At 34.9% G+C, this 13,360-nt stretch overlaps 1 protein-coding gene across 2 annotated transcripts in view; it reads right to left on the bottom strand.

The window, feature by feature from the left end:
* Positions 1-248: 248 nt before the first annotated feature.
* The window catches only part of LOC127854150 (V-type proton ATPase subunit C 1-A-like), a 30,361-nt gene continuing 17,249 nt past the window's right edge, over positions 249-13,360 (bottom strand). For both annotated transcript variants that reach the window (XM_052389156.1, XM_052389158.1), the window contains exons 6-13: positions 12,628-12,719; positions 12,182-12,280; positions 10,299-10,367; positions 9,989-10,081; positions 8,523-8,616; positions 2,824-2,921; positions 2,280-2,406; positions 249-510 (exon numbers count right to left, since the gene is read on the bottom strand). In XM_052389156.1, coding sequence (XP_052245116.1) covers positions 400-510; positions 2,280-2,406; positions 2,824-2,921; positions 8,523-8,616; positions 9,989-10,081; positions 10,299-10,367; positions 12,182-12,280; positions 12,628-12,719 — 783 coding nt within the window. In that variant the 3' untranslated portion in view covers positions 249-399. The remainder of the gene's footprint in view (positions 511-2,279; positions 2,407-2,823; positions 2,922-8,522; positions 8,617-9,988; positions 10,082-10,298; positions 10,368-12,181; positions 12,281-12,627; positions 12,720-13,360) is intronic.

Genomic DNA, 13,360 nt, shown 5'->3' with positions numbered 1-13,360 from the left:
TAACAGCAATATAAAATGGTTTGTTATGTACTAACGCCTCTTGTTTACACAATAAATGTAGTCATATTAACTCAATTAAATGTACATAAGTAACAATTTAAAATGGACTTCCATGCAGTAAATCTGTTGACATCCAATTAAAACTATGGGATTTTTTCCTTAAGTGTTTGCTATATTCACAGATATGTACCAAAAATGTATTTTCCTTGTACTAGAAAATCTGCAGTATGTAATTATTTGAATAAGCTTATATTGTCATTTCTCAAAAGTGATGTTATATTTATTTATTTCTGAATAACAATACAAAAATGTGGAAAAGTACACAATGTATACAACTGTACCACCATGAAAATGCATTGACACCTAATAGATACATATTCAGTCCTAATGTCATGTTTTTCAACGCCGCATTGCTGTTGAGTCCACCAGCTCTAGGTCTATTTTATAGAACACGTATGGATAGTAGTCTACTCCCATTCCCATTAGTCCGGGGATTTCAACATTACCAGCCTGAAAGCAAATACATTTTTAATTGAGATGCATTACACAACAACAAACATTATCAAAAAATAATGAAGAATAATGTCTGCCTATAAAGTGAGTGAATGTCTTTCAACCTTGCACTGGTAAATGTGTAAGCCGTTAACTTAAAGTTTCATATGTAAACAAGTTTTGCTTACAAGTAAAGAAACAAGAATAACAGCTTGAATGTGTATATTTCCAAGTTAATGAGGTCCTTCCTGGCCAGAGGCTGCATTATGTTAAGACCAAGATTGTGTCCCATCAATCCTATCTAATTTTCTTACTAGACTCAAGAAAGTTGGAATGAATTTTGAGTTATAGCTAAAATTTCCAGCTATTTAGTTTTTTACTGAAAATTATATTCAATTACGATGTGGTTGATGATGGGGGAAGCCAGAGTACCTGCAGGAAACCCACCTGTAAGGTATGGTAACCACCTACCATTCCATTGCTTTTCTTAATATGGACTATATTCTTTTGCAATAGTGTACCTAAATTTATCAGACTTTTCATGTTTACCAGTTTAATTATTTAAATATATTTGAAAACAATTAATTCACACACTGAACTGTTTTCATGTATATATACAATACTTGTTAATCCACGCTAAAACACAATTTATCACTTCAGATTACCCAAACCTAAACATTAAATGGGATAAGCATATAAAGAAGACAAGGGACAAAATTGTCACAAAACCAGGTTTTCATTGTGAAAAAAAAATCTGATAAAGGAAGAAAACTCAAACTGAACTTTTGAAATGAACAAACAAAATTAACCCCCTTTGTAAGTTTGTTTTTTAAAAAAATCTATTTTTAGTCGTGGCGACCTTGACATTGGAGATATTGACGTGATTCTTTCGTGCGACACACCGTCCCATGATGGTGAACAAATGTGCCAAATGATTTTAAAATCTCACAATGAATGACATAGTTATGGCCAGGACAAGCTCATTATGGCCATTTTTGACCTTTGAACTCAAAGTGTGACCTTGACCTTGGAGATATCGACGTAATTATTTTGCGCGACACACCGTCCAATGATGGTGAACAAATGTGCCAAATGATTTTAAAATCTGACAATGAACGACATAGTTATGGCTCGGACAAGCTCATTAATGGCCATTTTTGACCTTTGAACTCGAAGTGTGACCTTGACCTTGGAGATATCGACGTAATTATTTCGCGCGACACACCGTCCTATGATGGTGAACAAATGTGCCAAATGATTTTAAAATCTGACAATGAACGACATAGTTACGGCCCGGACAAGCTTGTTCCGCCAGCCCGCCAGCCAGCCAGCCCGCCAGCCAGCCAGCCAGCCAGCCAGCCAGCCCGCCCGCATTCGCCAATCTAATAACCAGTTTTTTCCTTCGGAAAACCTGGTTAAAAAGCGTAAATATAATCAACAATTCAATTTAAACATATGACCAGCATCATGCCGAAATGGATCGTTAGCCATTTCAAGGAAAATAATACAATAAAATATTAGCCGTATCATGCAAAATTGGATCTTAAGGCATGTGCCGACAGCGTAGCTCAAGACCAGCCTTCACATTTGCATAATCTAGTCTGGAGCTAACCTGCATGACTAAGCAGCCGACAGCGTAGCTTCTGACCAGACTGCACAATGTAACAGTCCTGTCTCGAGATACGCAGGCAGCACATGGCATAAGATCCACTTTAGCATGACTTGGCAAATGTTTTATTGCATTATTGTCCAAGGAAATATTTAAGTTAAGTCAACATGTAACTCACATCCATGCCTGCCATGGCAGTGTTGTCAAGGTGCTCATACAGTCTGTTCAGTTCCTCTCGTAGTCGTCTATGATTCTTCTTTTGCGGCAACAGCAGCATTGCTTGGAAATTCACTGGTAGACCATATCTGTAATCAAACATGCATTAATTATTGGAAGAAATTATTCCCATGAGTGATATAACATTATAAATGCTGTACTTACGAATACAGTAAAACCAATATTATATCAAAAACAGTTATACATAATATTTGGGTTAAAACTGAAATCTGTTTCAATATGGGCCGTGCTCTGTGGAAAAGGGGGTTTAATGCATGTGCGTAAAGTGTCTGCACAGGCTAATCAGGGACGACCCATTCTGAGTAAACAAGATTTTTGCTAGAAGAGATCTTTAAATGACAAAATACCATAGAAGCGGAAAGAGTCATCCCTGATAAGTCTGTGCAGACTGCACAGGCTAATCTGGGATGGCAATAAACGCACATGCATTAAACTCCTTTTTCACGGAGCATGTTTTATTCGCCATTTGACTCTTTCCCACATACCTTAGAACACTTTCCACAAACACTCGGAGAGCTTTCGTATGGACCCAAGCAGTGAAGCATTCTCCGAAGTTCACCTTCAGCCATTTGACAAGTGGACCCTGAAACAGGTGTGGCGTAAACAAATCACCTACAGACAAAATATTTGCAGATGTAACACCAGCACTCTCTATACAATTAGTAAAACACTAAGTATCAGAGAAATTGTATTGCATATGCAAAACTGAAAACTAAGTAATAAAACTTCATACTTCAACCAGTTATAGGATTTTGTGTTGTTAAAAACATGGAAAAAACAATATACTGCAATGAAATTCTCATGATGCTGTGCCCCCAAACTAACCAAAGGAAGCATTGATTTATTGACTCATTTGATAGAACTCAAAAGTAGATCCATTTCAATTTTAAAATTAGGTGATGTGGGAGTGTTGCGAAGAACATCCATAAAAGTATTAAAGCTTCCAGCTTGCAGTACAGACAATCCTATGATCAATAAATCAACCTGAGTGATATTGGTTATCACATGACCCACAGCTCTTACAGGACTGAAGAATAGGCAGATTAAAGCGTTATCATAGTGAACATCCGCTTCTTTCGAATAAAAAGCATTTAATGAATTCACACAGTTGGATTGAACACAAGTGAAACATGAAACACATAATTAAGCAATACAAGTTAAAACAAAAGATGTCACCATAGGATGACTTATGCCCCCTATAAACGCTTGATAGAACTTATGAGCTTTTTTCGAAACCTAAATGCGGACCCTAAGTTCAAGGTCAAGGTCACAGGGGTCAAAATTTGTGTGCGTATGAAAAGGCCTCATCCATATACACATGCATTCCAAATATGAAATTGCTATCTGAAGTGACATTGAAGTTATGAGCATTTTTTTAAACCTAAACGCAAAGTGTGACGGACAGACGGAGAGACAGACGGACAGACAGTCCAATCACTATATGCCCTCCTTCAAGAAATATACACAATAGATTAATAAAATATGTGCCTCACAAGAATATTCAGTGACAACAAATAATGTCTAAGGCTGAGTTAGCTTTTTTAAGCACACCTTTCAGCAATGCACTTGCCTGAAATTTCTTTATGGAATGTTATTATTCTATGATAATTATAAAGGTTATATTATCAATATCTATAGTCTTTAGCAAACTTTGAGTTTAAACCGTAAAAAGTGCCAGAGATATTAATTGCGTAGCTTTGAAGGATTTAATGCCAAGGTAGACAATTATATTGAAAAGGAGATACCTGCCTTTTTAAAACCTTTATAAATGCCATACTTATATATATCTGGATATACTTAGTAAGAAATATTGTAAGTTTCAATACTTGTTTTATTGAATGGAACATATCTGGGTGTGTCTAAACATGTTCTATTTCGTTTTTAATTGTCATATTAAATATTATATGAAAATCTACAGACGAAATAAAGTTTTTGATTTTAACTAAAACTGGTCTGGAATTATTTATTAGCGAATCTCTGTAAGATTTCAGGCAAACTGTTTTAATTACAAGTATGTAGTCAATTTTATGTGTTTTTTATTTATCGCCCTCAAGCTAATAAAAAAAACTCTAGCCAGAAAAGAATTTTGCGATTTTAAATGAACAAGTATCAGTTCTATTCATAAGCAAAACTGTGTAAAATACCATTCTTTTTGTTTTTTAAAAGTACATATCAGCTTTTGCTTATAACTCTATTTGAAACTATCATTTAAATAACGATTTACAGGTAATATCACAGTCCATAGCCTGAAATAAATCTTGATTGTTTTCTCAATATTTACAAAACTGATTTTTTAATAAAACATCTGCCATAGAGGCAATAACTAATTCGCTGCATGAAAGGCAATGTGGATTAAAAGCATTTATGGGTATGCCCATGACACCACATGTCTGCCCATGTGTAGATACTGTTATTCAGATCAGATATAAAGCATCACCTTCAAATAACATGCAAAGTGACAATCAAGTCTTAATTCATGCCGAGTTGTATTACTCTTAAAAGGATGCAGATGAACCTTATTTCTATTAATCACATTAAAAAACGAACTATAATTTTATGATCAAATCGATAAAAAAAACTATTTAAATTTTCAAATATATTTGATAAAACCTTTTCCTTTCCCTCTTTTGTTCGTCAGTACTGTCATGGCAGTGTGTGCAAACATTCAGGGCGGTCATCAGGGAATTATTAATTTCTGGGATTGTCTATTGATGTACAAAATTTGGGTTAACCATCAAGTCCAAAATTAGGTCCATGTCAAATTCAAAATGAGGTAAGGTGATGTGGAAGTGTTGAAAGTGTTCAATAACATCATCTCGCAAGCATTAAAGTTTTGTAGAAAGAATTATTGACGTTTTCCCAAACATGTCTCACTGCATTATTCCCAACATCTGTAGACACTGAGGGTTGAACAAGAGCACCACATAGAAGGTGCCAACGCTCGGCTGCAGGTGCAGTTTCGAATAAATGAAATCTTATCAAAAGATAAAAAAAAATTAAGGTCATAGTGACCTTGACCTTTGACCTAGTGACCCAAAAATGGGAATGGTGTGTAAAACTCATCAAGGTGCAGCTGCATATGAAGTTTCAAAGTTGTAGTTGGAAGCACTTTGATTTTAGAGCCAAAGTTAAGGTTTTAGCACGACGCTGATGGCAGACACTGTATGGTGAGCTGGCTATGACAATACCTTGGGTTTTTTCCGAAAACAGCTGAGCTCAAAAACTATATCTGGATGGCGAGCTGGCTATGACAATACCTCGGGTCTTCTCCGAAAACAGCCGAGCTCAAAAACTATATCTGGATGGCGAGCTGGCTATGACAATACCTCGGGTCTTCTCCGAAAACAGCCGAGCTCAAAAACTATATCTGGATGGCGAGCTGGCTATGACAATACCTCGGGTCTTCTCCGAAAACAGCCGAGCTCAAAAAACTATATCTGGATGGCGAGCTGGCTATGACAATACCTCGGGTCTTCTCCGAAAACAGCCGAGCTAAAAAACTATATCTGGATGGCGAGCTGGCTATGACAATACCTCGGGTCTTCTCCGAAAACTGCCGAGCTAAAAAACTATATCTGGATGGTGAGCTGGCTATGACAATACCTCAGGTTTTCTCCGAAAACAGCCGAGCTAAAAAACTATATCTAATAATTGAAGATGATCTTGTTATATATTTTAAAGCCATTATAATGACTAGCTGATAAATTATAAACAACGGGTCTATCATTACCCTAAATCGCTTGTCCGTAAACAAAGTGTGAGTCTAAAGAGATCAAAGTAGGTTGTTTTTTCACATTGTACACTTAGAAAGACAGTTTAACAGAAGGTTAAGATACATTTTGACCACATTGTCATTTTTCTACTATATTGTTATAAGGGAATCAAGTTACTTAAAGGACAGGGCCAAATGTTAACCTCACAGGCATTTAGTTAAATTTAAGAAGGTTTTACTAAATACATACAAAGGAAACAAGGGGCCAATTTTGACCTCAGGGGCATGATCTTAAAAAAAGCTAGAGGAACAAAAAAAAATTACAACATAAAAAGCTAATTATTACTCTTAAGATTTCGTAGATTGATAGACCACGTTTGTTAATGCTATTTGGCAATGAAAGGCTATGTAAATCATTTGAGCAACAGGGCTTGGCCACTTTTAATCCCCAAGGCAGGGATCATATTTTTTTCGGTTTTGTCGGTCCTAGACCAATTGGGGTCATGAAAGACCAATTAACAAGGGACAAAATTGTCACAAAACCAGGTTTTCATAGTGAAAAAAAAATCTGATAAAGGGAGAAAACTCAAACTGAACTTTTGAAATGACCAAAAAAAATTAACCCCCTTTGTAAGTTTTTTGTTTTTTTTTAATCTATTTTTATTCGTGGTGACCTTGACATTGGAGATATTGACGTGATTCTTTCGTGGGACACACCGTCCCATGATGGTGAACAAATGTGCCAAATGATTTTAAAATCTCACAATGAATGACATAGTTATGGCCAGGACAAGCTCATTTATGGCCATTTTTAACCTTTGAACTCAAAGTGTGACCTTGACCTTGGAGATATCGACGTAATTATTTCGCGCGACACACCGTCCAATGATGGTGAACAAATGTGCCAAATGATTTTAAAATCTGACGATGAACGACATAGTTATGGCTCGGACAAGCTCATTTATGGCCATTTTTGACCTTTGAACTCAAAGTGTGACCTTGACCTTGGAGATATCGACGTAATTATTTCGCGCGACACACCGTCCAATGATGGTGAACAAATGTGCCAAATGATTTTAAAATCTGACAATGAACGACATAGTTATGGCCCGGACAAGCTTATTCCGCCAGCCCGCCAGCCCGCCAGCCAGCCAGCCAGCCAGCCAGCCCGCCCGCATTTGCCAATCTAATAACCAGTTTTTTCCTTCGGAAAACCTGGTTAAAAATCCTAAACAGTCGGTCCGATTCTGTCCTGACATTCGTAAAAAATTATGTAAAGTCTACAAGTTCCCAATAAAATTCCCTATTCAAGCTCTGTCTGGCTTAAACTTACCATCGCTTAATCCCTTTATTGCCCCCCAATTAACAACCCGCTTCTGCTACTCGAGTGCACCAGTGTTGTTTTTGACACCTTATCTGGATTTATCGGCAATTACTGATTTTATCAGGCATTCACACCACGAAAGATGTATCATACAGAAATAAACACCAATGACACTATTATCATGTGTTTTATACCACCTAAGGTTATAAAACCTGTCAAAACACCGATTTTGTACATAAAACAAATTGGGTGCTGACCAATACGCATTGATGTTTCACATAAATTAACTTTCGTTTCCGACTGATTGTCAGAAAATAATTTGTAACATATTGCATCTCAATCTAAATTTAGAATTAATTGACGACTGGTTGAATAAGAAAAGTGCTCCATGTGCTCACATCGCGTCACACGATTTACATATGTTCAAGGGGATATCCCTGTACCGATTGGATGTCAAATCGAGGCATACAGGGAAACCCCATAATTCAGTTTATGGGAGTGTGTTTACTTCCAGAGAATAATGAACGCTGTGTTCACGAATTTCTGAAACACGTATCGTCAAAATTGGGCAGAAAATTAGAGTTTTTGTAAGTAATATACTTACTAAAGTAAAGGTGGACTGATTGATCGTTTTAGGTGTCCTGCTTTTTGGTCAAATTTCCCGACAATTTTTTATGGTATGTCCCGATTTGGACCTGAACAATTCTGGCATGTATGGATTTCGGATGTATTTTTTCGAATACTCCCCCCCCCCATTTTAAAACAAGACCGATTGATGTGGGAAAATATGATCCCTGCCCCAATGTATACTTCTTTAGAACAAACATAGAAGAGGACCACTAAATTGTTTACTGCTGAACCATGTAGTTTCAGAAAATTTGGTTTATAAGTTTTCTTTCTTTTTTAAGCCCTGATAAAACTTTAATGCAGCGGGTCAGAAGATTATTAGAGGATTATCCGAAGATAAATCCTGGTGAGTTCCATCGAAATTTGCCAAACTGTTTAATAAGAAATGTCTTTTAAAGCAAGTTGTTGACAACATAAGCCCTTTTTGCTCAAGTAATTAATAAAATGTTAAATAAATCAACACAACACAATTGGTCATAGGAACAATTTCCCTAAACATTATACAAACTAGTAAAACTCACAAACTGTTTCTTCTTATCGGCATCTAGCTTTTTTATTTCATTCTTGCCAGCCTCCAGTTCATCAGCATTGTATGTGAAGTCTCGAACTACAAACCTGCAACAATTCCTTGACTTTCATTGCTTGGATTTATTGATTAAATCTACAAGCATTCATTTGTCATGTTTGGATACAAGAGTTTATACAAATAGTATATTGGGTAATTTAATTTCATCTCATATTTAATCCATCTACAGCAATTCATTTGCAATACTACCGGTACGTGAAAACTAGAAAATGTAAGATAAGGGAACACAGAACAAGGCAGGACATTTAAGGAGATTTAAATAGGTCAAGTGTTTGTTTCAAGCAAATCTTAAAACCAAGTAGCATACACTGAAGTGTTTAAACATCACAGAAGTTTAGTCAAACCTTAGAAATAGTCAATTAGTAAAACCGGTCAATCTTATATGAAGCCCAATGTGTTCACTTAATTGGCTTCTCTTAAAGTTATAAAAAATGTTTTAAAAAACTGATCAAATAATCTGTCAGTTTATTCACAAAGCAAAGAAAATGAAGATGAAAAATAACATAACGCCCAAAATATACCTTCAACCAAAAGGATTATTTATATACTGCCAGACCATTTTTCTCTGTATTCTGTGTATTACATTCAGACACTTGGAACGAAATTGCATTTATTTCCATAATATATGTAATCAGTTATTATCAGTATTTCAGCGCAAGTAATATTTTTATTTGTGAATTAAGGTTTCCCATTAAATATAAAGGCAATTTTAATTAGAGATCAGCCATACACAGGAAGTATGCATTTCTAATTGAATACTGATTTGATCATATCAACAGATTTGCAACATTCTTCTGTATATCATGAAAAACAGAGGAACAAGGGGAGGGGAAACAAAAACCATGCTATTATTCTATAAACAAACTCCCCAAACATTAATACTAAAATTCACAAATAATTTGCAAAATATATCGTAACTGAAGTATATCCATAATAATTCACTGTTCCTAATATCAATAGCCAACATTCCAATGCTAGATGAGGTAAGGTAACATAGATTTAACAAGATACAAAATGTTTGGTTTTTATTTTTGTGTGACAACATATTCCATGTACATTTCCTGCCAGGATATCTGAACATTTACAAGCCAATGCGAGACTGGCTTCCGGCAACATCCGCAGACTAACGTTTTCATGAATGCTTCCAAAGCTGCCCGAAGCCAATTACTTTCAATAGTAAATTTTGGTAGAGCGTAGTCGGATAAAAAATAAAAATGAGCATTTTCATATCACATTTAATCTATGTTACCAGATCACATCTTGCTTAGAAATTTTGTCTTTTGCTATAAGGAACATAAAAGTTTCATGTGTTAACTCTATTTTTCGAAATATTGTGCATTGTTTGTAAAATTTGTTGATTTTGAGTGTTTATAGGCTTTTAAATGAGGCCATTCTACATACTTGTTTTCACGACATTTCTGTCTGAATTCGTCCTCCACTCTTCTAAACATTGTGACAGTGCACAGGCAGTTCTCCTCATCTTCATAAATAGTACTAAAGAACAAATAAAATTTATATTAATTAGTTTTTAATGTATGATACAACACAAAATTTATTACACAATCACTGTTTCTAAAAACACTAAAAGATATAATGCATAAAAAAACATAAAACCACTTTTCCATACCAGTAACTGCATGAAGTTGATTATATTTTGATATTCCTACTCTTGAGATTAAGCATACAGATAACTTTTGTAAGCAGGTCTTACTTTGAGGAGCGTGGTACAATCATGTCAGTCAGGCTTTCGTACTTGCCCTTCCAATCATGGAGAAAAGACCTGCAAAAATATAGGGCTTGCAAGACATCATTTACTTATCATGGAGAAAAGACCTGCAAAAATATAGTGCTTGCAACACATCATTTACTTATCATGGAGAAAAGACCTGCAAAAATATAGTGCTTGCAACACATCATTTACTTATCATGGAGAAAAGACCTGCAAAAATATAGTGCTTGCAAGACATCATTTACTTATCATGGAGAAAAGACCTGCAAAAATATAGTGCTTGCAAGACATCATTTACTTATCATGGAGAAAAGACCTGCAAAAATATAGTGCTTGCAAGACATCATTTACTTATCATGGAGAAAAGACCTGCAAAAATATAGTGCTTGCAAGACATCATTTACTTATGGTGAATTCAAGAACAAAAACAAACATACGAATAAGACCTGCTACCAATGCACATGCACAGGCAGTAAAACATACATTTTCTGTAATAAAGCTTTTGGACACTAAAATATCGGACACAGTCTTTTTTAGCAAAAATACTTATCGTTCTCAACTCTTGTTTGTTTTTGGACATCTAGATTGTCGCTTACAAAGACAAATTCCAGAAGTGAGCGGACCGTTATGCATTATTTGGGTAAGTTGATATGTTAACCAGTTACCATTTAATAAAAAACCCGATAGCTTAAAGATTATGTGTTTGAAACGATTGCAGTAGGTCAATAATCAGTTTAAAATGTGTGTTTTGTATTATTTTTGGTATGTTACGTATTACCAATGATGATATTCCCATTTCTTTCCAAAAAGTTTTTTTTCTTATTTTTTTCTTATTGAATGACATTTTTCAATTCTGTCTGGTTCAAAAGATGTGTGTTATAAATAGGTTGTAAATATATTGCGCCATATTTGAAGATATTGCGCCATATTTGAAGATATTGAACATAGCAATTTAAATACAATTAACAAAATCATTATTTCCACACTTTGTTTTAGTTCAATAATATAAAGTCTATACTACAGTACAATGTATATCAAATGATAACCATCATGTACAAAAATGTATTGTATAACAATGCGTATTATGTTCCATTGTCAGTAAATTTTTGGCTTATTTTTTGTGTACCTCAATTTTTGGACACAACTCAAAATACATTTTTTGTCAGTGAATGAAAACTAAGACTAATTATGGCAAGTTAGTATTCAGAGGGCAAAAGTCAAATTTTGGAATTTTTAGTAACTAGCTTTTATATAAAAAGCCAAACAATACTTTTTAAAACCAAAATATATTGAAATTATGCACAGCAACAAAATTTACAATTGAAATTGAAAGGTGACAAGCAGGCTTGTCACAGTGGAGATTAGTTTCAATATAAAGAAGTAAAACTCCAGCTGCTGGAGCAGTATTGAATTTTCATTAAAAACAATTAGTTGGTCCTTTATTTAAGGCAAGTGACTGATTGCCCAAACAGTACAAAACAGCACAATACAGAACAATACAAACCAACATAAACACAAAATATGAATAAAGCTGGGGTCACCGCCTTGAAACGGTCAATGCAAAGCATTGGGGGTTTAAACCTGGTTATAGAGAGCTCAACCTCACACTTGGCCCAGCAATATTCATAATACATTTAAGTGTGGATAAAATTTAACGTCATAGCATTGTAACTCAAATTAAACAATAATAAAAGGGAATTAAAACGCATTCAATTTAATTACTATTTAATTACTCAATTGCATTGAAGATACAAGAGTAACAGAGTTACAACTTTTTGACGAACGATAAAAAAAACCTATTAACAATTGTCAACTACATTCCTTCTTTATAGAAAAAGATTTGAGAATATAGCATCATGACTTACTTTTGAACAACAACCAGAAGCGTAACGAGGTATTCAGAGTCCAGTACAAAGTGCTCCTTTTTTACAATGTCACCCAGGTAACGAGTGATCAGGTTGCCACTGGAAAGACAAGGCACATGTTACAATTTAACATATATTTCAAAATTAAAATAAACTCATATTAAATGAATCTGACAAAAACGTGTTTAGGTGCTTCTTATGTGTGACAAACTCAGCTTGTGAATAATTTGTGTTTCACGTGACAGGCTAAAACACTTTCAAATAAAACAGATAACACAATGTGTGAAGGCAATTTTTAAGTGAAAACCTCGGGAAATTATAATTATTTCCACTATCAGATGCCTCAATGTAAGTGAGTTCCAGAAAGCAAAGTTAAGTTGTAAATAAATATTTATAATCACGCTGTTGGCAACTATTTATTTATATAAATCTTGATGACATCTTACGTAGCCTTCCTCTCCAAGTTCTGTAGACTGCCTTTCAAGTTGTTGTAGGCTGTGGACTTCACCCTTAGGTCGGCCTCAATCTGGGACACTTGCTGAATGGAATTTTACAGGTTAATTAACATTAACCAATACAATAAAGTGAGATCTCTTTTCTGTTAAATATTATATGAGCCTAGTTCTGGTAAAACTGGGCATAATGCATGCGCGTAAGTGTAGTCCCGGATTAGCCTGTGCAGTCTGCACAGGCTTATCATGGACGACACTTTCTGCTTTAATGACATTTTTTGTTTAAATGAAGTCGCTTCTTAGAAAAAATCTGATTAAGGCGGAAAGTGTCGTCCCTGATTAGCCTGTGCAGACTGCACAGGCTAATCTGGGACTGCACTTCACGCACATGCATTATGCCCAGTTTTTTCACAACACGACTCATATTAACTGTGAATGTCACTTACAAGCATGTCTACATGACATGAAGTATGAATAATGCATTTCATCCTGAGGTATTCAACCAACCCGACACAAATGCTTTGCCAAATTACTGTCCTAATATCTTTTTGTCAAGATAATCTCTGGGGAAAAAAAACATGTGTATATACTTAAATGATGAGTTTACAAAACCTTCGCCACTTTCACTTAATGTCATAATAATTTGGCTTGCTATTGATTTAAAAAATATTTGAAAAAAGTGACAGAAAAGTCCCTAACAACTTTATCTCTTTTCATTTAAATAATA

The sequence above is a fragment of the Dreissena polymorpha genome, chromosome 1 (assembly GCF_020536995.1).
Source record: "Dreissena polymorpha isolate Duluth1 chromosome 1, UMN_Dpol_1.0, whole genome shotgun sequence".
Classification (NCBI taxonomy): Eukaryota; Metazoa; Mollusca; class Bivalvia; order Myida; family Dreissenidae; genus Dreissena; species Dreissena polymorpha.
The sequence above is the reverse complement of the archived record's forward strand: the minus strand, read 5'-3'. Positions and strand labels throughout refer to the sequence as shown.